The 22,403-nt window shown below is 40.2% G+C and overlaps 1 protein-coding gene across 1 annotated transcript in view; it reads left to right on the plus strand.

Annotated features, from left to right (window-relative positions):
* The window catches only part of LOC149285171 (thrombospondin type-1 domain-containing protein 7B-like), an 87,950-nt gene extending 81,300 nt beyond the window's left edge, over positions 1 to 6,650 (plus strand). The window contains exon 27 of the mRNA XM_089495716.1: positions 6,569 to 6,650. Coding sequence (XP_089351842.1) covers positions 6,569 to 6,650 — 82 coding nt within the window. The remainder of the gene's footprint in view (positions 1 to 6,568) is intronic.
* The last annotated feature ends 15,753 nt before the right edge of the window (positions 6,651 to 22,403 follow it).

Below are 22,403 nucleotides of genomic sequence, written 5' to 3' on the forward strand. Positions count from 1 at the left end.
ACCTGTTTCACCCCAGGGCAAAGCATCCAAAGACTGTCAGTCCTTGGCGTTTGGGAGCAGACTTCCAGAACTCAGACACTAGGCCCTAGCGTAAATTGGCTACACCGGCGGAGGTAGCAGGCATTGCCACACCGCAGCAAGTGCAACCAGGGGGAGAAACTACCCTCTCCATTAGGGACATTTGAGGCATGATTTCAGCCAGGAAGCGAACTGGCAAAAGATGCTGGCACCACCACCAGCAGCAGCGTTGGAAAAGGAAAAAGGTGAATGAGTGGGCAATTGACGACCCGCTCACCTGTTTCACCCCAGGGCAAAGCATGAAAGTCTGTCAGTCCATGGCGTTTGGGAGCGGACTTCCAGAACTCAGACACTAGGCCCTAGCGTAAATTGGCTACACCGGCGGAGGTAGCAGACGTTGCCACACCGCAAACACGTGCAACCAGGGGGAGAAACTACCTTAAACATTACAGATAAAAAAAATTAACTTTCCAAGCTAAGAGCTGGGTAACCCAACTTGGGCAGATTGAATTTAAGGAAGGCAATCTGCTCCATCAGATGAGGTGCCATGCGTGAGCGCTGTGGACTCAGTATGTTTCCAGTCATAGAAAACACGCGCTCACTTTGAACAGTGGTTGGCGGACATGATAGTAGCTGCTGCGCAACCCATGAGAGTGCAGGCCACACACTCTTCTTTTCATCCCAGTAGCTAAGAGGATCAACATTAGGCGCAGAAGGAACTTCACAGAGGTAAAGTTTGACCATTTCAGCAGCACTACTCTCCTTTCTGCTGCTAGCTCTGTCAGATGGTCCAACTATACTCCCAAGTGCCTCTTCCCAAAACGCAGCTGCTCCACTCAGCTGTGTTGTGCTGCTTGTGGCACTGCTGCTGATGCTGCTGCTAGGAGTAGCAGACCACATCATCTCTTCCTCCTCCTGCACCTCTCCCTCCTCGGACAGCATTCCCATTTTACGCTGCCAGTCACGCACCTTGTTGACCAATTGCTCCCGGTAGCTACTGAGAACATTAAATTTCAAAGCTAGCTTTCCCTTAATTCTTGGATCACAAAGGCACGCTAGCATCATTTCGGGACTCTCTTCCATTCGTTTGCGAAGGTGTACTTTTAGCAGATCCTTCAGCTTCCTGACTATGGCTGCTACGTCAGGATGTAGAGTGCCACCTTGAACAGCCTCACGGTTTCCAAGGAACACATCCATCTTGCTGCCTAGATGGGAGAACACTGGGATTACCTGGGCCAGACTGGCAGTGTTTGAGCTTAAATTTTCTGTGGCATCCCTGAATGGTTTAAGGACTGCCACTAGCTGGGCGATCACTGTCCAATCCTCCCTATTCAATGGAGAGGTAATCCCAATATTGTGCTCTGAGGCAAGATTATGGATTGCCCTCTGCTGCTCCAAAATCCTCTCGAGCATGTCTAACGTGGAGTTCCACCGTGTACTGACATCCTGACGTAGGCAGTGTACGGGAAGACCTGACCTCTCTTGCTCTTCCCTCAAAAGTTGGCTAGCCTTAACACTATGGTGAAAGTGCCCAGCGATCTTTCTGCAGCGGGACAGAACTACTGCTGCCACATTAGTTCCTTCTGACATTGCTGCCTTCACTACAAGATGGATGATGTGGGCTGCACAGCGCACACCAACAATATGACCATCTCGCAGCGCTTTCACCATATTGGCACCTCCGTCAGTTACCACAAAACCAACTTCAACATTGGTGCCCGCCTCTGCTCCCACCCAAAGGCTAAACATTTTCCTCATCGCATGCAGAATGTTTTGGGAAGTGTGCTTTTCATCCATCACTTCTGCATGGAGAAGGAAAGATCGGTAGCCTGCTGCAGCAGCTTCCTTAGACACACCGGGCTGCCACCAGTGTGCTGTCAAAGAAAGAAAGGCATGCTGGCCGCTAGGTGCACTCCACAAATCTGTAGTGAAATGAACAGACTGACCAGCAGCCTTGGAAAGCTCCTCTTTCACTGCTGCAACACAGGACCGATACAATGAGGGGACAATGTTCCTGCTGAAAGTGGAACGTGACGGAACTGTATATTGTGGAGCCACAGCCGCCATCAATTGTTTGAAAGGCTCCCCTTCGATCATAGAGAAGGATGCCCCTCCAACAGCAATGAACTGACCAATCAGTCGCGTTACTTTATTGGCCTGCTGTTTGGGCATTGACCTTTTGGATTGGAATGCCACAAATTGTTCCAGGGTGGGCTGGACATGCAGTGCTCCAACCTGCCTTGGTCTCTGGCTGCCAGCACTAGTTGCTATTGGCTCAGAAGAAGAAGCTGTTGGGGTTTTTCCACGGCCACCAGCTATGCTGCCTGCACTAAGTTTTCCCTCTGCATCTTTCCCCAATAGCACAGCGTTGTGTTGAGTGCTGAGGTGATGCTTCATGCTAGCACTGGTAAAATGGCCAGACACTTTTCCTCTGCTTATTAGCTTCCCACAATGTTTGCACTTTCCATAGCGCCCTTCTTCAACATTTTCAAAGTGCTCCCAAATTGGGGCGCGCATAGCCTTGGAGTGTGCCTTGGGTGCTGCTCCTACTGCTCGGGGTGGATGAACAGAGGCAGAACTAGTGGTGGTGGGACTGGTGGTAACAGTACTGGCCATAGTGGGACTGCTAATTGCTTTAGATTTGCTAGGTTTTGCTGCTGCTGCTGGTGGTGGTGGTGGTGGTGGTGATGATCGTAGCGGAGAAGGTGGAGGCTCAGGGGAAAATTGTGCACTAGTCATTTGGACACTGCTCCCTGAGGAATCTGATTCCTGACCACTCATCTCCTCTACTTCCTCTGGCTCATAGTCTAGCTCTTCATTAGCCAGATCGAATGGAATTCCTGCTAGGCTGGAGCTAAGACTGATATCGTCGTGAGACTCGTGACTAGTAGTAGTGCGAGCAGGAAGAATAGACTCTGCACTTGGCCTCTCAGTCTCAGGCTCCTCTGCTACCTCGCTAGGTGGAGTTCCACTATGTGTAGCCCTCTCTCTAACTGTCTTTACAAAAATTTTGTAAGGACTTGGTGGCTTGCTAGAGGTACTAGGAGGACATGGCGTGGCGGTACCAGTGGGAACAGTAGGCGCAGCACTAGTGGTGGTAGAGGCGGTAGAGGTGGGGGGGGTGGTGGTGGTGGTTTTCCCTACAAAGGAATGAGATCGCTTTGGTTTGGGACCCCTCTGAGTCTTGCTGCTAATTTGGCTCTGCTTGGTACCTTGCATGCTGCTGGTGGATGGGGAAGATGCTGCTTGGGGCAAAAGGCACTTCTTTTTAGTCACTGGGCTGGTACTACTTGTGCTACCCTTTAACTTTGAACGTGCTTCTGGTGCTTTAGGCTTTCCGTAAAAAACCATAGAGCTTGTGGGCCTAGCCGCACTACTACTGCCTGCTTTTGGTGCCTTTCCTTTACTTGATGATCCTTCAAGCAATGCTTCCCCAAATGATAAGCGAGAGCTTGGCCTACTTGGCCGACTAGACTGACGCAAAGGCTGCATCTTAGAACTGGTGGTGGTGCTGGTGGTGGTGCTGGTGGTGGCGGTGGTAGATGGAGCTTGTCCCTCCTTAGTCCCAAAAGGAGGATCCATTTCAAATTTTGTGTTGTGTGTGTAGTGTAGTGTAGTGTTTAAAAAACTATAAAAAAAATAAAAATAAAAAAAAAGGAAAAACGAATTAAAGACAAAAAATTAGAGGAAGTTCTCTTCAGTGCTACTGCTTAAAAAGTAAAACTATGCACTACTGCACTGTGCTGTGTGCAATCTGCCAAAGTGCTAAAGTTATTTAAATTATTAACTCAAGATTAACTATTTAATAACTAGCAGTATTTTATTTTTAATTTGAATTTACACGGGCCTAAGAGCTTAGCCTACCACTATGCTAGCCTAAAGCTATATTTCCTTACTATAAGTCTACCTCTAGGCAGACGCTCTCAAACCCACTAAGCTAAAGTGAGGTTAAATCAGATTCAGTATATGATTTATTAATTAATATTAAGTTATATAATATTAATAGATTAGAAATAATTTACTTATATATTATGTATTATAGATAGAAGAATATAGATTATGAATTAGAATTTAGAATTAGAATTACTTATATTATAGATTATGAATTAGAATTTATATTGTTATATATTATTTATAATATATTATAGATTAAGATTAAAGAAGATTAGAATTATTTTAGTACTACAGCTAGTAGCTTGAAGCTTTGCTTAGTACAGCTCGTCACAGTCAATTTTTCTTGAAAAGAATTAGAAATAAAATAAAATGTCACAGCAAAACAGTTAGCTTCACTGCTGGCTGCACTCACTACCCCAACAAGTTCACTTCACTGATGGACTGAGGTGAGCAAAACACTAAGGGTACTTTTAATAAAATTGAAATAAAATGTAAAATAAATGAGAAAATCTTTGCAAAACAGTTAACGTCACTGCTTGCTGATCAAAAAAAAACACAGCACTTATGCGGCTGCACTCACTAGCCCAACAAGTTCACTTCACTGATGGACTGAGGTGAGCAAAACAAATGAAATAAAATGAAAGATTAATTAAGAAAAATTGACTTGGTCTCTTGCTGTTGCTAAAACAAAGCACAAACTATAGAGCTGCAGCACCAGTACTAATAAGATTAGCTGAACTATACGCTAGTAGTAATTATTTAATATTATTACTTTTATTTATAGCTAATTTAATTAACTATTAAGACAAGAAAGAATTATAGAATTATTGATATTACTGATTTTAGATTAGACACTAGTAGATGTCTTGAATGTCTACAGTACACTCTACACTAGTATACTATTACTAACTATAACTGACAAATATATATATAATTTTATAATGAATTCAATTATTAATTATATTAATTAATATTACTGATTTTAAATTAGACACTAGTAGATGAATGTCTACAGTACACTCTACACTAGTATACTATAGAATATATATATATATATGACTGACAAATATATATATATATAATAATGAACTATTAAATTATAGATTCTATTAAATTATTATTTATAAATTCTATTTAATTTATTTAAGCAGGACAGGCAATAGGCACTAGTGCCAGCCCAGGGCAAGGGCACCCCAGTGCCACTGAGGCACTGGGTGCACTGTCAACTCAACAGCACTTACACTACAGTTGATGACAAATTAAATAAAAAAAATTAAATTAATCAAATTATTATTATTAATTATATTAAGTAGCACTGAAGTGAGGATGAAGTACACTGTGAGAAATGGCAGGCTAAGGCTTACCAGTCTCACACAGAACAGAACAATCTCTCTCTGTAACGCTCGGATGCAGCACAGCAGTGTTGCCAAAGCAGTCACAGCGAAAAATGAATGGATCTCTCAGGCAAGCTCTGGTCTTATAAAGGCGCCTTCAGAATTCAAAAAACAGCAGCACAGGCATTGGACGAGACCCTTAGCGTGACGTCACAAGAGTGAGCTGATTGGACAGACGAGATCAGCTCACTCCTGTTTGAAATTTTGGCGGCTGCGCGGCAAAAACGAAGACGATCACGAAGAATCTTCGATTCTTCGTGGTTGTGAGTCTTCGTCTTCTCCTACGTTTTGCCGGCACTGTATTCTCTTCGGCGTGTCTTCGGAACGAACAAAAAAACGGCCTCTTCGTGCTCGTTTTCATGTTCGCCCGAAGACGAATGCGCAAGTCTAGTAATTAATTTTGCTTTGTAGTCTAATGCCAACTGTAAAATTCTGTTGGAAATGTCAGCTCCTTGCTTATTGTATAAAACTCATATATTATGGTCTTGGATTGAAAACAGGACCGGTTTACTTCTAAAGAACCAAAAATAACAAATTAAACACAAAATAGTTATATTATAAGATTTTGTTGTACATGGAGGAAGAAGAAAATGCTTAAAATCGGCAGCCAAGCTTCTTGCACTGGTGACATAATGTTTATTTTTATTGTAAAGTACTAGACTTGCGCGTTTGGATTTGTACAATTTAGAATTTTAACAAATGTTCTGAAAAGTGCGGATTCGTACGAATGTCTGGAAACGAGAAGAGACCACCAAGAAAACAAAAGCAAAACAAAGGAGAGATCTGGTTTGGCCTTTTTTATGTGTGTGATGTAAGGTGTGTAATTGCGATAGTGAAAGAGTTAATATTTGAGAAATGTTTTCGGCTGTGAGTTTACGGGGGGGGGTGTTAAGTAGCAGAGTGTGTGTTGAAAATAAAATGTGAAACAAAAGCCAAATGGTGGGAAGGGAGATAATTCCTCCTTCATGTGACATCAGACCGATGGGTGTGATGTCAGTGTGATGTCCGCCACCCTGTCCCGGAAGCGGTGTTCTTCATGTCGATGGAGGAGAGATTTGCTGAAGTGAAGGTTGGTGAATATCGTGTGTTCGTATTTGCAGAAAGAGGGAAAGAAAACAAAACAAAAAAAATTGTTACAAATTTTAACTGATTTCTACAAAAAGGAAAACAAAACAAAAAATTCATCTGAATCGTTTTCGATTTTCGATCTGACGATCTTGTTAAGGTCATTATTGTAATTTTTTTTTAAATTATTTTTTCAGTAAGAAACCCAAAGAGCACATGAGCCTTTTTCCTCAACAGAAGCCGCTAACGTTTGCGTATGACGGAGATTTAGACATGTAAAGCTTGAAGAATATTTGGAAATATAGACACGCCTTACCTCCTGTCTGGATTGTAACAAAGTCATGGAGTCCTTCCGGCAAAACATGGTTATATATAACACAGGTCTTGAATTTTGCCTCCGGGAATAACAGTCGGAGAGCACGCGATCTTTGTTGTTGTTTCTGCAAACTTCAGATGAAAGATCGGACGTAGCGGTCGGAACGCGTGTGACAAAAATCCCTTCTTCACAGGATCCTGAACGAAAAAAAACAAATGCAACCCTAATAAAGAAATTTATTAGCACCAAATTCATCATTTCTATATAATACGCTATTATTTTGTAAAGAAAAAAAAAGTTTGGGGTGGACGTCGTAAAATGAATTTTTGACATTTCATGGGAACTTCAACCTTCCAGATCATCTTTAATTCTGATTCCTAATCCTAAATCCAAATCCTTAATCAGATTTTATCAAAATGTTGAGTTTATACCAAGACAGAACGTACTGTACATATCATATGCAAGGTATCAGGGCCGGACTGACGATCACAAGGCGGCGCTGCCACTTTAAGGCCAGTGGCCACCTGATGACGTAAGTGCGGCCGGCAGCTGGATATGTGCGGTCACATGTTTTCTCACGCGGCGTGTGGCCGCACTTATCCAGCTGCCAGCCGTACACTGCAGGGGCTAATCCTGGTATGGGGTGTCATTGGCCAGTGGCTTGATACATTACAATACATTACAATAACACGATTATGGGACAGTTCCCCTTTAAATAGGGATTTTGACCCCCAGTATCAAGTCCTGCTGCATGATGAACTTTTATGAAAAGATACAAAAAGGGATACAATTTCCTTAGACTGAGTTTAATTTCTTTAACATAGTTGTCAGCCACAATTTACCATCACTGATACATTGTATATACACACTTTTTTTGGACTTTTGAAATGTTGCTGTATTATAGCTCCAGTTAACAATGTTTTTTGTACATAAATTGCAATATTTATAAATTCACCTTTTGTATTTCATGTGCACATGTTGCGGAAGTGACACTTCTCGGATATTGATATCGTCGGGGGAATGGCGGAGGGAAATTAGGAAAATATTTTTTTTTAAAAAACCTGCTTTTTTATATTTATTTTTGACATTTTTCTGGTTTATTTTGACTTTTTCTACTGAATGAAGAAAGGTATGAAAAATATTTTAAAATGATCACGCTCAGTGAACTCCTGTTTAATATTCTACAATATTCCAATAGCAGCAACATAAGATTAGTCATAGAAGGAACCCAGAAATGATCAATACAGACAGAAACTAATGCTGATACCCCCTTGTGGCCATTTGTGGAAGCGCATTTATATACACTTTTATTTGAGATTCCTTGAATAATATCACTTGCCTCTGCTTCTCATTTATTGTGCCCCCAGCAACTGGATACCCACAAAGGACAAGTTTGCCTTCAAAAAGATGAACATATAACTATTTTTAATTGGGGCAAACATTTTGCGGGTGTTTGTTGAAAATATTGAGGTCAAAAGGGTCACTTTTTAAACGCTGGTTCAACATAGAGGCACAAAAGTGGAGCTAGGTGCATTGCTATCGCATTGAGATTCTTTCAACTGTGGCCCCTCAATGGGCCTATTATACGGACCCTATTATGGAGCGTGCCCCCCCCCAAACTAATATATTTACCGGTCTGCCTTTGGTCGTTCACCCGGTCAACATAAAATTTAATTACTCTTTTTTTTTTCTTTTTATTAAACCATTTTTTTGGTATGTTTTTTTATTTATTCACTAAAATACTAAAAATACTGTCAAAAAAACTGTTATGGTTTTAGAATATTTTTGAAACGTTTTCCTCTTTCCGGAGCTGTTGACAATTTACGTTATAAATCTTGGGACTTCTGCAATGAGGAAGGCGTCTGAGTGTATTTTTTTTGCGGGTTTGATTGGAGGGTCTGGCGTGACATAGAGGTAGAATGTGCCATCTTGTGGAATTAAACTGTAAAGGCAAATGTCAAATGAAAGAAATTATTTCAAATTATTTGATGTGTGAAGCAGCCGAAAAGTGCAAGGCATTTGAGAACATGTTACTCTGAACTTTAATATGCCCGAAATGTCATTCCAACTATAAAAAATCTTTCTAAAAACGTGTCTGCTGTCTTCATTTTTTATAGCCAGCTGTTGATGTGCAGTTATGTTAGAAAAAAAGAATTTCAAGAAAAATATGGGTTATAAAATGTTATGGCAGTCCTGGGGCCACACAGAACTTTGGACGGTTGAATACACTGTATCAGTCATTAACTGGACAACAATAGGTTAAAACAACAGCACATGCATATTGTTTTCCCAAGATAAAGCCACGCCCAGATGTCTTTTTTCCCATATAAGGCTTGTTAGAGCCACACCCACTTTAACTCATAAAGCTTTGGCCATGTTATAATAGAGTAGAGCTATTAAAGCAGGGGCCGGCAGCGTGCAAGCTCAGAGGTAGATAAAGCATCTTGAGTTATTTAGACAATGTACATCTTTAGTCAGGGTTCGGCGGATCCGTCTCGATCTCAGCGGCACAACACATTATCAGCTCTGACTAATGTTAATGTGGATCTGTGATTCCTCCCCGATCCAGGGAATAGTAGCAGATTGCCTATTCAAGGGGTCAGGAAGGATACAAAATGAGTGTCAAGGTAACACATGTCTAAAATTCTTATGATGTCATAAAGTTTCTTACATTTCTCGGCCACGCCTCTGCTGTTGCAACCATTGATGTCAGCATGAAAATATAAAACACTTTGATTCTATACACACATGTACAAAAGCAACCACGCAAAGACATGCAAATGTCTTGCATTACAATAAATCCCAACCTAGATGAGTTTGGGATGAGTGGAGTTCATCCAAGAGCCAAAACCTATCTAGATCTGAAGATTCCATGTATCTACCATTGTTTTTACTTCGTAGAAGAACGACCTTTACAAGACTTATTGGATAAGGAAAGTCAAAATTGCATAAATGTTCCCTGGTCAACAGGTTATCGGTTGCTTGGTGGAAGTCCACCACCGTTGGCTTGATGGAGAGTAGAGCTAGGCAGAAATAATCATCAGCCCAGGTTCTTGCATCTGTTTCTGCAAATATCGAGAAAAAAAGACTACATTTTAGTGATAACTCCATCGCATGCTTCAATTTATTTCCCCCCCAGCTGTATTGAGAGTGTCCTCCTAGTTCTTCAATATTGCAACATTTAGTTGACTTGAAGAAGATCTAAGGTGAGAAGAACAGGTTTCTCCAAGTTAGCCAAGTTGACCCAACTTAGTATCCAGAGAAGTAATGTCTTAAAAGGCAGAAAGTCTTTAGAATACAGGACCCCAGAACGTTGCCCGCCGTCTTCCATGTGGCCAGCTACATAATACATACTCTTTTTAGTTCTGTCAACAGGTGCTGATGAAATGGCTTAATTGGTCAATATAATGGATTTACTAAAAGGCACATAAATTCTCATCTTTTTAAAGATGAAGGGTACATGAGCTCAGGTGATTCTCATCTACTCTGCCATGTATCTTTGAACATCACCAGTTTTATGAATTATATAATTATATAGTTATTTAGGGAGAAAAACACAACGTATGCCATTTTAAAGTGGATTATGTAAAGTAGACATTTGCTAACAAACTAACGTGGAAAGTATAACACAAGAAACATATGTTCAGTAACAATAACCTTTCTGATATTTGATTGTACAGACGGCTGTAGCTATGCTATAAAGTTCTGCAGGTTCTGACAGTAAACATTTTAATGAAATATGAACATTATTTAGCATTAAAATACAGTTTTTCGCAACCGCACGAAAAACCCTTATAATTAATACAGATGTCTATGAAATGTTCCAACAGGAAACCCATGTGAGTTATAACTCTGCTGTAATGTATAGTAGCAGACGTGGATGATTAGACCCTTACTTACTGTGTAGAAGGCACATCAGATGTATGGTCCTCACCATCCCCAAAGAAGAAGAAGGGGATTTGTTGTCTCCCGTGGCCCTCAGGCACATTTTGTCACTTTATCATAACGTTTTAGACTTCATGTTGCATAGTCAGACCCCCTAAAATCTGGGAGCTAAAATCTGGGGCAGGCATCATGGCGGTGGTCATCCCCCTAATGGTGTGCACAGAGTTCCAAGTAGAGTGTTTGTACATGTGCGCAGGGATGCAATTAGAGTGTGCAGAGATGTAATTAGAGCGTGCATGGATACAATTAGAGTGCACAGGGATAAATTTCGAGTGAGCAGGGATACAATTAGAGTGTGCAGGGATACAATTAGAGTGTGCAGGGATGTAATTAGAGCGTGCATGGATACAATTAGAGTGCACAGGGATACATTTCGAGTGAGCAGGGATAGAATTAGAGTGTGCAGGGATACAATTAGAGTGTGCATGGATGTAATTAGAGTGTGCAGGGATACAATTAGAGTATGCGGAGATTCAATTAGAGAGCGCAGATATACAATTAGAGTGTGCAGGGATACAACTAGAGTGCACAGGGATTCAGTTAGAGCACGCAGGTATACAATTAGAGTGTGCAGGGATTAGAGTTCCATTACTTTTTCTATACTGCATATCCCGAGGAGGTGGAAGTAAACCACCCAGGGCGGTGGGACGAGGGTAAAAATACCCGAGCGGCCTGAAAAATTCACAATTAAGGTTTGACTTTTCTTCAATTATTACCCCGCCTGTACTCATGATATATTTGACATTTTCCTTCTTCTGGGCTATTTTGTTACCGTTGGGTCAATTTCTGGATATTCCTTTATGTGCCTGATCTAGAATCTCGACAGATAACAAAAGGAAGGATGGATCATTTTAGACAAAGAAAGAAAAAGCTGCGATGGTCGGTAGAAGAAATAAATCCGGAAAAGGGCAAAAAGTGCAACACACATTTTATGTTTTCTCATTTTATTTTTCAGCGATTTGGAAAAGAAAATTCCTTTCCCCCAAAGATATCTATTAAAAAAATAAATAAATGCTGCTGTTACATACAAAATCTGAACTTCCATGAAATAGTGCAGGCATCTCCAGCAAGAAACCTTTGTGTCGCGTTCTTGTTAGTTTTACACATAAAAGAGCATTTTAGTGAGCGGCAGCGGCTCACGCGGGGACAATAAAATCAAAGGGAAAAGGGTTTTTCTAAGTGTTTTTGTATTTTTATTCAGAGAATGGGGAAGGTGGGACCGGGAACCAAACACTTTATGCTTTAAAGATGCCTTCACAGCAGACAAACACAATATTATCGCAGAAAACCAAATAATGAGACACCTTAAAGCACCAGATTTGTGCATTTTAGATTTGCCCAGGAAGACTTAGTGGGCATATAAACCCTAATTGAACCCTTTTAGTCCTCTTTTTTGTGTGCAAAAGGTTACATTAAACAGAGTTACATAGAAATGCGTCATAGTACATTTTCTGAGTGGGTGGTAGATAAGCGGAAGGGCCTTCCAGCAGATGTGGTAGAGGCTAATATAGTTTGAAAACATGTATGGGATAGGCATATGGCTCCTGAATCTAAGACGAGACCAACGACTGATTAAGGTTGGAGTCGTTTAAGGAAGAACAGGGCGACTAGACGGGGGCCGAATGGGGCCGATCCGCCGGCACATTCTGTGTTTCGACGTCCGTGACTTGCTGGCCCCTGGAAATGAGTGGCATTTGAAGAGCTGTCTCATTCGGCGGTTAATGGCGTGAACTCCTGCTTGGCGCAGGTAGAGTGGCATTAGTCAGGCGGCTCGTCTAATTGGAATTATTTATGCGGGTGAAGCCGCCTGTGTTCATGCATAATAACGGCTTCGTTAGATACGGCTTTAGATCGCTGGCAAAGCTCTACCGGCGGATGAGGAGGCAATCAAACAATCCTTCTTTAGAACTTAGAGTGCCTTTTTTTTGGCATTTAATGTCCAAACTCTCTATTTTTTAGAGAGATGAAAACTGAGCAGTCATAGAACGACGACTATGACTTATGGTATTTATAACATGATATGTTACGGGATGCAGCGACGGCAGCGGGAGACTCTAATATGTTTCGGTATTTGGGAACTGATTTTTAAGCTGATTTTTATACCTACAAATTCCTCATTCACATAAAAAAACACAATAATGACCTGTGTGCAACGAAAGGGTGGTAGGTAAGTGGAGCGGGCTTCCAGCAGAAGTGTTTTTGTACACCTGGCAAGAAAAGAGTTCTACGCAAGCCCTTATATAAAATATATCATTTTATTGTACAAAAATTAATTCATAATAAAACATATAAAGCATTTAATTATGTAGACAACAGAGGCTTGTTAGGAAAATAATCAGAGCATATGGAGGAAATATGGCTATATATATATAAAGTGTCTCAAGTGCATGTAAACCATCATAAGAATCATAAAGTGCTGAATCATTCAAGTATAGTTGGATCTTACTCTATATAGAGTGCACCTATCCATTCTATAACCATCAAAAAATACATGGTTAAAAATACTCACCATGGAGTTAACAAATATGTAAAGCACTATTGACATTAACAATAAATATCCAGGAAATTCCAATAATCAGAATAGTATCCTGAGAGCAATACGCTCCTTACCCATATTGTCCTCCACTTTCCAGCAGAAGTGGTAGAGGGTAATACAGTGAGGGTATTAAACATGCATGGGATAGACATACGGCTCCTAAGACGAGACCAACGACTGATTGAGTCTTTACAGCAGGAGAAACGGGCGACTAGACGGGGGCCGGATGGGGCCGACCTTGTGCCCACAGAATAGAATCGTGACCTTCCACAGAGAATATACGATAAATAGGGTCAAATTTAACTGTGAAAGTGCACATTTGGGCATAATTTGCATATTAAAAATGATTACAATTTATACAAGCGGGATATGCGGGGGGAACGGCAGCGTAAAGCCCAAGTTATTTTTTTGGACTTCTTCTGTCCTTAAGATCACAAACCTCCGCACGTTCCGCTCAAAACATCAGGAACCCGAAGCGGCTCTGTAATGAACAGATGTTCAGCTGCTCTCCACTTTCATCCTTTTTTTCCTGGAAACTGTTATTCTTCCACAAATGTAATTATAGTTTTTACTTGGTGCAAAAAAAATCTTTAAATAGTGTGGGTGGGGAGGGGGGGACTCGTTTTAACGCCAGTGGCCTTCAAAACACTTTTTCCATCCGTAGTGATGTCATTAGCATGCACTCGACAACTTATTAGACCGCATAGTCGGATGGCCCCGTAACTGGTGATCGGCAGACGGCGGCTTATCTGTATCTCATTCCTGACTCCGTATTATATGACTGCGTATTATTGACCCTCTCAGCGATTAGATTGAAGCACATAATGCCGTCTCAGCTATAAAACTGTTCCCGATTTATCTGGACTCCAATTCTTCTTCTCACTGTGATTGCATGCGAGGTTTTCTTGGAGTGCTCAAGAGACGTTGTAAGCTATCAGTTGAGAGTGGAGACCAGCAACATGCATTTATTATAATGTAATATCATTTCTCTTCCAGCCATCACATGCGCTTTGATGCAGATAGCCAAGTGGCCCCTTGAAATGTTTTTGGTGCCCCCCCCCTTTGCAAAGGAACAGCAGAATACCCTCAATATACATTTGCCCCCTTTTTTTCCCACGCCTAGCCATCTGCTGATGTGATCTACTAATCACTGGTTATCAGTAACTTGGTAAACAAAAATTGATCCACCGATCCCTGCCTGTGATAGCTAGTAGCTATTTTTTTCCCCCTTAAATATAAAGAAAAATCCCGACAATTGCCCTCAAGACTCATTTGAAAGGAGGAGGTTTGCCGGTGACATGATAATTTACTAACATCGAAATTAGGCAAATGACTTAATTATATCAGTCTTCTTTCATTAACGCCGCATCACCTCATTACCAAGCCGCGCTGGAAAAAAAAATGTCATTGTTTTTTTTTTTTTTGCTGTCACTTTTAATTAGTAGCTAGATGTTTGCACTAAAATCCACGTTAAATGTTAAATAGCAAATGCTTGTATATTCACTTCAATTAATATTAAGACTGCATTTTGTGTAAATCTACAATGATCAGTGTATATTAGGTAACTTAAAACAATAGAATGTTAATAAAAGGATCAGCAACAATGACTCAATTGAAAGTAGAATTCTACCATGGTGAGAAAAAGAGCAAATGTAGTAAATGTAATAGCTTTATTGACTTACTAAAGTATAGTAGATTTCAAGCTTTTTATAAATGTCTGAAGAAGGGATCATTAACTGTCTGCTGGGCCATTTTAATTTATTTTAATAGGGCCGGCTTGGGCCAGTCCGCTTTTGGGGGTAGGAGCACAGTGGGGTCAGGTAACATGTTGTAAAAGCATATGTTAAAGCTCTAGACAAGGTAATGGTGTGACTTCTTGAGAGGTATGGGGTGGTGTGAGAAGGTGTTGTTAGGTGTGATGGTGTAAGGTGTGAAGTGATGGAGCGAGTATGGCTGTGTGTGTGTTAGTGTGTTGGGGTCAGTGTGAGCGTGTGTGCTATGCTAGTTATCAGGAGGGGATGGTGCAGGTCCTCTCCATGAAGATACCCAGGTCTGGAAAGCTTGTAATGTATTACACTTCAATTAGCCAACAAATGAATCCACCAAATTTGTTTTTTCATGTAATGAAAATAGTGGATTTCCATAAAAGAAACGAATGAAAAAAAAGTGCCTTTAAAAAAAAAATTCGCAGCCTTAAAAGGGGTCTTTTTTTTTAATTTCAAGATAATCTAAAACCAATGACAGATTTATCACTGGTTGCTTAAACATTCCTAAAATATAGGTGTTCTACTCTAGTCATTTTACCCCATTGGCTGCACCAAAGGAAATAAAACCTACTCTCCCCAAAAATGAGGTGGAAGGAAGATGTTGAAGATCTGGACAGTTGAGTTGCCTAATTGTTGCTTCACCAGTGAAATAAAGGAACATTTTATGAAAAATAAAATTCCATAATGAAAATAATTCATGAATGTCTTTTTTTAAGAGTCCAATGGGATGACAAAGTAAGGAGGGTGATCTAAGGACCCCTAAAAAGTATTGCTTGGTTGTTTTCTATATCTTCAGACATCTCGCACAAATGCTTACTTAGATCGTTTGAGTTGTCCCTAAATCTTTAGTCCCAGGTTTGCAGACAATCCCTCTGAGAAAGTAAAAAGTGACCATAAATTTTAAGATTGAAGATGATTTTTTTTGTACTTCTTATGCTTTTAGCGCTAACACTCCCCTGTTGGGGGGGGCTGTATATTCTGACTTAAAAAAGTTAGTTTTGAACTTTTTTAATGTACTAATAGCACCATCTAGTGGACATTATTAACTAAGCCCATGCCACAAGTTAAGTACAAACAGATTTTGTTGAAATAAAAATAGCTTAACTCGCCCATTTATTTTGGCCTTATATATATATATATATATGTATTTTTTACTTATTCTTTTGAATAGCTTTCTGCACATCACCTTCCTTCCCTTTACCGTGTTTGCAGATACTTCCTCCACTGGAATGTTATCCCATATATTGACTACCCTTTCTATAATATAGAAATATTCTAAAAATATAGAATATTCTCACCTAACTGCAAATCATGGCTCCTACTTCTTGTCCTCCTCTTTTTTAATCAAAAACATAACCCTTGTGGGACTTTATTATATTAGGTTTGCATGTCTCTCCTGGTATATTTTGTTAGTAAAGTCACCATTTCAGAGGCCCTTCTTTGATTTATCTGTAAATTATTTACAATTTATAAGCATGTGAGAATCTAAAGAAGAACCAATTCTGGACAGGAAACAAATTATTTGGCTTATCTTGCCAACTATTGCCAATTAACTTATAACAAGCCAATGCTTTTAAACCAAATATTGCTAAAACTATTTACACATTTTTGTTAGACTCGTTAGATATTTTCCATCTAGCACCAAGTAGATACCAGCGAGATCTAGAGATCCAGAAACCTTCGACTGACATAATATATATTATTCTCTGAGATCTTCTAATCCATCCCGCGGTACAGAGCCGCAGATGTACTTACTTAACGTGCTGCCCAAGACCTGCTCTCCTAGCTGTCTCTCTCCGCAGTCGGCATCTTCCCCACAAGGCTCGCCGTACCTTTAAGACACACAGCCCCATGGTATGATGTCATATTCTGGCGCTCTGTGTCTTAAAGGCACAGCGCCTTCTAATGCAGTCTATGAAGGCTGTGCTGAGCCCCACAACCTCCATAATGGGCTGGTTGGGCTAATCGAAGATCTCCAATGGAACTGACCCAATGAGCCACGGGACATCGCAGAGCCGGGTTGCCCAAGAGGGTGATCTGCCCCAGTTTTGTAGCAGGAGGACTACCTCAGACCTGGACCCACTCTAGGCCTGGCATAGTGAGCCTTAGCCTGGATACATCACTAAAGAGCACACTATATATATATATATATATATATATATATATATATATATATATATATATATATCATCTTCTGTTATTGAAAGTACACAACAAAGTAATACATGCTGAACTTCCCGATATTTCATTTTAATTAATAGAGGGTTTATTTCAAATATTGGAAATGAAACTAAACAGCAGATGGCAGCAGATGGCAGCACTTACCTATCCCCTCGTACAATTCCTTCAACATTTCATTTTTTCCTAAAATACTGAAAACTAGAAGAGAAACTGCTCTGGTAGTGTCCTAGAGGCCTACGCCAGGTACCACATCAACTGGGCTCAGTGGGATCATCAACCGTATTCAACATCTCTCAATAAACACTGGAAAGACAAGTTTAAGGAGTCGAACTGGGAAGTACCCCTTCTTCTCTACTCTTCAGATTCTATGTTAGTATCTTTCTAAGTTGTATATGTACTAAGCCCAAGAGTCGTATCATTACAGAACGTATTGCAAATGTATTAAATCTGAATAAAATCTAATTTTCTTGACATAAGAATATCGCGGATGAAAACCCGAAGGAAATAGACTGGAAAAATGCGACCCAGGAATATGATTTTATCCATATGATACAGGTGTGCAGAGACAGCGTTGGGGGTGATTCCCTAAAAACCTAACTCATCAGGTAAGTTAGAGGGTTAACTTGCAATAATTCACAAAATGTTGCTCTCAAGGGGATATGAGTGCTGATGAATGAAATTTTAAAACTGATACATTTGTATCTGCTCACCCAGAAACTTTCAGCAGAAACGCGGTTCTTTTGTGTTCTCTTATTGCCAACCAACCATGAAAGGACCTATAATGGCATCGCCTTCATATTGTGGTTAGTTTGGCTTGGGACTTCTTATTTAATGGGAAATTACCATTTATTCAGTAATCTATCTTTTTATTGTTCTTCTTGTCTCCTCCTGGTTAAAGTTTGTGAGTTCAGATGAGCACTCAACTGTTGATTATGTGGTTGGACTTCAGGGATATAAAACCTAGAAGATAAAACAAAAGTCATACAAAACCGCAAACAGATATCTAATATGGAAATAGGGCGTAATGCCTCATCTTCCTAATGCTGGAGGATTACTGGTGTGCTGGTGTAGGGCAAAAGTCGGAGAAAAGGCCACGTTGGAGGATTGTCATGGAACGCAGGCGAATAACCTGGGCAGATTGCGTAGGCTGCACGCTGAAGGATAAAAAAAATAACCTGAAACCTAAAAATGGTAGAAAAAAGTCCGTGGGGTGTTTTAAGTTCATGGAATAAAACAGGAAAGTTTTGATCATTAAATTACATTTAAACTATTTTATCGTTCTCATTGCCCTAAAAATGGATGAGGCATAAAAACAATATAATTATACAGTAGCACGCACAGCTCTGTGACCCTGCAATCACTAGAAGGACTTTCTACCTGCGACCCCTATTATGTGTTCTTGTCTGAATTATAATTCCGGGTGGTGTATTATCTTGATGATTTGTCTCTTGCTGTTCAATTTTTCATAAACCGCCTGACCCCAAATGGGAAATTTCTGATCATTCTAAATTCAGGTAAATACACAACGTTCTAAAATATTTGTGCCGCACTTAACTAAGCAACGACTGAATTAAATTTTGCACCTAAACAATGTATCACCTTTTAGATACCTTTATGGGACGAGCAGAATTGCATTTTAATGGATCAAAAGTTAAAATGGTCCTATTGATAAAATGTTAATGCTACTCGGTCAGGCTACAGTTTATTCCAGATGACTTGTGGCCAAACGCCATTCCCAAGTGCCAGTTTTGGAGAAGTTTAACGTTGAGAGAAATAGGATAACAAACTCTTGCCCTTCCTAAATCTTTCCATGTGCTACCTCTGTCCTCTATGTTTAGTTTGGTCAGAAGACTTATGACACAAGACATTTAACATGGACCCTTCTTCACTGCTCTCTGTGGTCTTCGTTTGCAGTCAATACTGGTAATAGTGCTGAGTTATGACATCATAAGTTGGCACCATTAGTGATGGAAAAAGACCCTCAAAGGAGCACGGAAGACAGCTTAGCCTCAATGAGACACAGATCTTGATGCTTAACAAGAGGGATTGTAAGAAAACCCATTTCTTGTTCTCTTTAGATAAATTCTCCAACCATAGTAGAGATATCATGGTGGAAGGTCCCAAATAACCATATGCATTGGAACCGTCCGTCACTTTGATCTGCTACTGTCTACTTTTCTTCTTTTCTACCAAAAAAACCCTTAATATTGTTAAAAGAAGTACAGTTTTGCAACTTTGTAAGATTTCTGATATGCTTGTCATTACAGGAGAAGGTGGCTGGGCCGTGTTAAGAAACAAATGCGAAGCCAGCTTAGATGAGCACCACGTGTGCAACTGCTTTACATCGTTGGAGTTAAAGATGAAAAACAGGAAATTCAGGCAGAATTGGACATTACGGAATGTTTTATGCAAGGTAACAAAACCGGGGAACACGTCTTGGACTTCATCGCTAAAAAACTACGATTTCTCCATGGTGGTCAGACCACACGTGAAGGCTTTGGTCTTGGATACTCTGAATGCTGTAATCATTAATGGAAGATAGTTATAGGCTGTTCTTAGATGTGGGATTTTTTTTGTGTGTAATTGTAAATGGATTTTTGTCCATCTAAGGAAGGCAGACAAACTGTAGTAAATGTTTGTACACATTGTGAATAAATTACGAGTGTTACGAGTTCATTAGCATTGATTACAAATTTGAAGACTCCTTTTCTTAATGGCTATTAATTGATCACTTACGGAGTATCCATTTGTCTTCAAATTAGTCTGTAACTAGGAGTGGCTTGGTTATTTACCGAGAGGTGATTAATGGTGAGTTAATATGACACCAGCATTAATTCCAAGATAAAGTTAGGGGGGGGGACCCTAGCAAACAAATCAGGGGTGATTCACGAAAGTGTGAATAGTAGGTGATTTTCATTGAAAAAAATGTGTATAACTGGGATCATTATGCAGGAAAATACAGTTGACCCCACATTTTTTATGTAACCTACAAAAACAGGGCAACCAGATGGGGATGGTTAAAAAAAATCATCATATGACGGTGATTTTAACACAGCCACACTACTCAGCAAAGATTTAAAGGGGAGCAAATGCCCAGTTTTAATTGCTGGGTGTGCACCTCCTTCGCCTTATATCTATATATACCCTTACTCTCTTTGTACCCCTTAACCATGCAAGAGCTATCTTTAGTCACTGGGCATAATTCCTTGTTATTGCCTTTTTCTGAGTCCTGCACCAGTATCCAGTTTCTTGCCTTGCCCATGAGTTATATTACCCGTTGTACTGTCACCATTGGATCCTGAACTGTGTACCAGACCTCTGCTTGGCCTTGACCTTCGTTCCTGCCTTACCCCTGTGCACTGACGTCTTGAGTCCTTCTCGGTCTACCTGACCTCGTCCTGCCTTGACCAAGATTCTTCCCTGTTCTCCTGCACTAAATTTTCTGTGCCGTGTTTTGCCCATCAGGTGTTACCAGCTCTGTAATCTGGATCCCTTTCCTGACGTCTTTACCTGGCGTGACACCATCCTAATTGACTTCTTTTGAATCCGCCACAGGACTGCATCCCCGACAGCCCTTTCCGAGGCCTATATTTATTGTTTTACATTCTAGATTGTCAGCACCTAGTGAGCTAGTGATTAAGACAGATATTTCATGCAAGAAAGTACTGTTATTTTCCATGGATCTTGTTAATGTTATCATTATATATGTGACTGGCAAAAAGGAGAGAGGTTGGGGCAAACCTTGAGGGGTCAGCCAGTACACTGTACACACACACACCCATACACACGCACTCCCACACACACTCGCACACACACTGGAACAAATCTTCTCTTGTGTTCGGTTTATGAACCAGTAACACTTCCTGACCACATGGCATTAGAGGAATTTGGGGGAGGAGAGAGAAAGAGACTCCAGTTTCAGATCATCTGATGCAATTTCAAGCAGCTTCTGTCAACAGATGATCTTCAGGAAGATAAACAAGTAAGTAAAGGAACCTCACTTTAACAATCAATGTGCATCTGATGCATGGAAGTTGCCATTAAATACATTGTATCCAGAAACGTAATGCAGATCCCTCAGAGCCGGCCTCTTCCTGCGTCTCCTGCAGACTTAACCCTTTACACAACAGACGGGTTACTGTTTTCAGAGCTTCTGGTTATCACTCTTCTGAGATGGCTACTTGAAAAAAAAAACATTTATTTGGCGTAGGGAAAAAAAAAACAAATTGTGAAATTTCTAAGAACAGAAAAATCTCTTAAGACAAGGGAACAAAATATTATTATTATTTATTTTATTATTATTATTTTTATATAGCGTCATCCTGTTCCACAGCGCTGTACAAAAGTGTAAACAGGACATAACAAGTAGTATATAACATAACAGTTTGAATTACAGAAGAAACCGGTAAGGAGGGTATATAAATATATATATATATTCGTTAAAACCATAGTATGGCACTAGTAGACTCCCCAGCCCCGTGCGCTGTGGTTATTTACCCTTTGATTAGTACAGGGGTGTGTAAGGTATCTGTGACTCAAAGGTCTAAGTCAATATAAATAGCCGTCCAGAGCACAAAGTAAATATAGAAATGATCTTAACCATAAAGTTTACAAAAAATACCACCACTCTATATTTATTATTATTTATTGATTTATATATCGCCATCATGTTCCGCGGTGCTGTACAATGAAAATAATCAGATTTCGGGCATATCCCACTAGACACAAGGCAGAGGGCTGCAGCGGGCATATATCGATTGAGTCCTCGGTGGGCTGCGGGTCCCGTCACCCCTACAGACCTACTGCCGATTTAAACATTGTAGCAGTAGAGTTTCACGAGAAACTCTGAGATCTCCTCATTTTAAAGAGCCACTAAAATTGTGTGTATTTACGTGAAGAAGGATGATTTGTTTTATAAATTTAGATAAATTTAGATAAGACCGTAAAGAGTGGACATGAAAAGCAAAAGTACATAATTATTATGAGCTTTAGTACATTCCGCAGCACGGCTCATAACGGCGTCTATTTATTTTCAAAGGAATATTATCACCGCTGCTCGTTATTTCTCTCCTCTACCCAGAGTGCAATGCGAAAATAATATAATAAAAAATACAGTATAACAGGAAATTAAGATGGTGCATGGAGCAGCGTTACGCTTAACCTGTCATTAAAATGTAAATATATGTATTTATATAGATATGCCATTCGCATACCAGCGAGATCTGCAGATAACTCAGACCGTTTCCCTACAGGTGGCTTTTTTTTATCGTGGGGATGAAGCAACGTGT

The sequence above is a fragment of the Sceloporus occidentalis genome, unplaced genomic scaffold (genome assembly GCF_023333645.1).
Source record: "Sceloporus occidentalis isolate IW3139 unplaced genomic scaffold, rSceOcc1.0.p SCAF_83, whole genome shotgun sequence".
Classification (NCBI taxonomy): domain Eukaryota; kingdom Metazoa; phylum Chordata; class Lepidosauria; order Squamata; family Phrynosomatidae; genus Sceloporus; species Sceloporus occidentalis.